Genomic DNA, 4149 nt, shown 5'->3' with positions numbered 1-4149 from the left:
CCAAAGCATGATGTTTCCACCCCCATGCTTCACAGTAGGTATGGTGTTCTTTGGATGTAACTCAGCATTCTTTGTCCTCCAAACACGACGAGTTGAGTTTTTACCAGAAAGTTCTATTTTGGTTTCATCTGACCATATGACATTCTCCCAATCCTCTTCTGGATCATCCAAATGCACTCTAGCAAACTTCAGACGGGCCTGGACATGTACTGGCTTAAGCAGGGGGACACGTCTGGCACTGCAGGATTTGAGTCCCTGGCGGCGTAGTGTGTTACTGATGGTAGGCTTTGTTACTTTGGTCCCAGCTCTCTGCAGGTCATTCACTAGGTCCCCCCGTGTGGTTCTGGGATTTTTGCTCACCATTTTTGTGATCATTTTGACCCCACGGGGTGAGATCTTGCGTGGAGCCCCAGATCGAGGGAGATTATCTGTGGTCTTGTATGTCTTCCATTTCCTAATAATTGCTCCCACAGTTGATTTCTTCAAACCAAGCTGCTTACCTGTTGCAGATTCAGTCTTCCCAGCCTGGTGCAGGTCTACAATTTTGTTTCTGGTGTCCTTTGACAGCTCTTTGGTCTTGGCCATAGTGGAGTTTGGAGTGTGACTGTTTGAGGTTGTGGACAGGTGTCTTTTATACTGATAACATGTTCAAACAGGTGCCATTAATACAGGTAAAGAGTGGAGGACAGAGGAGCCTCTTAAAGAAGAAGTTACAGGTCTGTGAGAGCCAGAAATCTTGCTTGTTTGTAGGTGACAAAATACTTAATTTCCACCATAATTTGCAAACAAATTCATAAAAAATCCTACAATGTGATTTTCTGGATTTTTTTTCCTCAATTTGTCTGTCATAGTTGATGTGTACATATGATGAAAATTACAGGCCTCTCATCTTTTTAAGTGGGAGAACTTGCACAATTGGTGGCTGACTAAATACTTTTTTTCCCCACTGTACCTCACTGATATGATTTTACTGTCACAGATACCTCTGATTGGCAGATCTGTATATCACAGTTGATGGCATCTTTTATCTTCCAAACACAAATGTATGGGTAGACCCTCTCAGTAAACCTGTGTTTATGAGTGTATATGTGTGTATTGTCTTTGGGGTCATAGAAAGCTACTTCCCCCCTCTCGAAGTTCAGCTGAACTCTGATCCTCTGGGGTCTCCTCTTCAGATCAAGCTTTTTACCCATTCCATTTGTATACTCATGCCGCCTTTTCAGAATAGCCCAGATTCCGTATTCTGGTGATGCAAGAAGATCTTCTCCCTTCCGTTTGACGAAATCTTCAGCCACGCCTAGATTCCACTCAGGTTGTTTGCCCACCTCCACCTCCCAGCTGTAAGTCTTCGAAGCCTTCGCGAAGCCTACGGAGCCAAGGACCTTTGCCCACTGTGTGAACCGCTCTGGGTTGTCCGGAACCTTGTGCTGTTCTATGGCTGTGTGTCGCACGCTGGTGAGGTCATCAGAAAGAGACATAGTGGAGGGAGCCGTGTTGGGGTCCAAAATCACGGGCGAGTGTTTGACTATCCCCCGCATCTGCTCCCAGACTTGGAACTGCAGGTTGCCCAGGTGTTTGGCCATGTCGATCAGCGCTCCGGAGACGAGCTGTGGATCCAGAAGTTCACATTGGGCTCTCGCGCTGCTCTGGGTGTGTTTGTAACTCACAAGGAATTTTTCACGGTCTTTCTTCAGGTCCTCTTTCACGGCCTCAATGGCACCTGTGAGAGAGGAGATCTGCTCCTCAAGGCTCTCCATGCCGCTCTCAATTATCAGCGCCTTCACCTTCTCTTCCTCCCTCAGTGCAGCCAGTCTGGCCTCCTCTTCCTCTCTCAGGAACTGGTGGAGCTTTTCAAACTCATCCCTGATCCTCATTGTGTCCACCTGCTGGTCCTTGGTGTGCTGAGTCATGCTATCGTAGCTCTCTCTGAAATTTTCACATTTCTCCAGCTTGTCCTCCAGAAGTGTTAAGTCAGATCTCAGTTTATCCTTCAGCACACTCACCCATTCCCCCTCTTCCCTCTCTTCTCCTCTGTCTCCAAACTCTTCCAATGTGCAGTCCAGACGTTTTGTTTTCTGTGCTGGTTCCTCTTCAGGAAGATCGCTCTCTAAATTCCTAGCAAGTTTGTTTTGATTATTGTTCTTTAGGATAATGATTGTGACGGTCAAAGCTCCATTATCGCAGTAGGTATTCACCATCCTATCCACAGTGTCATGCCTGTTGGCATTCTCCAGATGAGCCTTGAAAATGTGAGGAAACTTTTCCAGATTGCCATTGCTCAGTTGCCAGTGAAATCTCTCCAACTCTTTTGTATCCAGATTCTCCAGAGTGGCCAGCAGCCTCAAAGGGACAGATGCTGCCATTGTAGAACACTAGATACTGCACTAGGTAGTGAAACTTAAATTTTGTTTAACTTTGAATAACTTTTACGTTTAACAGCTGCCCATGGAAGTCACAGTTTTGGATGTTATCTCTTAATAATCCTTTCGTTTCTACCAATAATTCCTGTATTGCTTTTTCAGTCAGATGGAGAGAGAGTGAAGATTTACAAGCAGCCCTTCCTTAACAACTTTCACGTTGAGTTTTAGGAAGAGTTTAACTTTACGGGTGTTGACAGGAAACCGTTAGATTGTGTGTGTGTGTCCTGTATGATATGTCTGCTGAAATCACTGCTGCTGGCTGATTGCCCAGAAGCACACATCTGCATGTTCACAGACCTCATGCATTTCTTGTAAATTGTCAATACTTTTTCTCAGAAAGTAGACAGACAAAAGGTATAACAAATACAAATATAAGGGGAGGGGGGAGGGGGGAGGATCTGTAAGATACTTTATTTAGACACATCCAATCGGTTTCTGCTATACTGTCTGCTAGCTTTCCATTATTGTGATTATAAAGACTTACTGTTAAGTATTTTGCTAGAGCTCATATAATCTGTGCAGAATTTACCATAACAAACTACCAATGGGTTTCATATCTACTTGTAGTATCCTGACATTCTGGGTAGTGCGGGTTTGTTAGTGGAAAGATGGGAACAGTGGTACACCAAGTGTTCTTGGAAGTGCTAGTATAAGTACTGTGTCAGGGGTTAGTGAGTGTCACCTGGGGGACCATATAAGATACAGTAGGAATGTTCTCCATATTTTATTATAGTCATTCAGTGGTTAATTAATTTAAAAAGGTACATCTCTCCAGGTACATCTCAAACAGAGTGTGGATGGCCTACGCTCCTCACAAACTAAAGGTCAGACGATAAATGAAGCCACAGTATAGCAGATATATTGCAATTGTCTTTGGCAAGTCAATGAAATAAATACAGTGCCTTTGTAAAGTATTCAGACTCCTTGACATTTTCCACATTTTGTTATGTTACAGCCTTATTCTAAAATTGATTAAGTTTTTTTAAATTTCCCTCATCAATCTACACACAATACCCCATTTTGACAAAACAAAAACAGGTTTTTAGATTTTTTTGTTAATTTATTAAAAATAAAAAAGTGAAATATTACATTTACATAAATATTCAGACCCTTTACTCAGTACTTTGTTGAAGCACCTTTGGCAGCGATTACAGCATCGAGTCTTCTTGGGTATGACGCTACAAGCTTGGCATACCTGTATTTGGGGAGTTTCTTCAATTATTCTCTGCAGATCCTCTCAAGCTCTGTCAGGTTGGAGGGGGAGCGTTGCTGCACAGCTATTTTCAGGTCTCTCCAGACCTGTTAGATTGGGTTCAAGTCCAGGCTCTGGCTGGGCCACTCAAGGACATTCAGAGACTAGTCCTGAAGCCACTCCTGCATTGTCTTGGCTGTGTGGTTAGGGTCGTTGTCCTGTTGGAAGGTGAACATTTGCCCCAGTCTGAGGTCCTGAGCGCTCTGGAGCAGGTTTTCATCAAAGATCTCTCTGTACTTTGCTCCATTCATCTTTCCCTCGATCCTGACTAGTCTCCCAGTCCCTGCCGCTGAAAAACATCCCACAGCATGATGCTGCCACCACCACTGTAGGGATGGTGCCAGGTTTCCTCCGGACGTGACGCTTGGAATTCAGGCCAAAGAGTTCCATCTTGGTTTCATCAGACCAGAGAATCTTGTTTCGCATGGTCTGAGAGAGTGTTTAGATGCCTTTTGGCAAACTCCAAGCGGGCTGTCA

At 44.2% G+C, this 4149-nt stretch overlaps 1 protein-coding gene across 1 annotated transcript; it reads right to left on the bottom strand.

Moving 5' to 3' along the window:
- Positions 1-934: 934 nt before the first annotated feature.
- Positions 935-2535, bottom strand: LOC121573053 (E3 ubiquitin-protein ligase TRIM35-like). Its single transcript, XM_041885088.1, has one exon. The coding sequence runs from the start codon at positions 2361-2363 to the stop codon at positions 954-956; it is 1410 nt and encodes a 469-aa protein (XP_041741022.1). The 5' UTR covers positions 2364-2535; the 3' UTR covers positions 935-953.
- Between the last annotated feature and the right edge of the window lie 1614 nt (positions 2536-4149).

This window comes from Coregonus clupeaformis, chromosome 20 (assembly GCF_020615455.1).
Source record: "Coregonus clupeaformis isolate EN_2021a chromosome 20, ASM2061545v1, whole genome shotgun sequence".
NCBI classification, from domain to species: domain Eukaryota; kingdom Metazoa; phylum Chordata; class Actinopteri; order Salmoniformes; family Salmonidae; genus Coregonus; species Coregonus clupeaformis.
The sequence above is the reverse complement of the archived record's forward strand: the minus strand, read 5'-3'. Positions and strand labels throughout refer to the sequence as shown.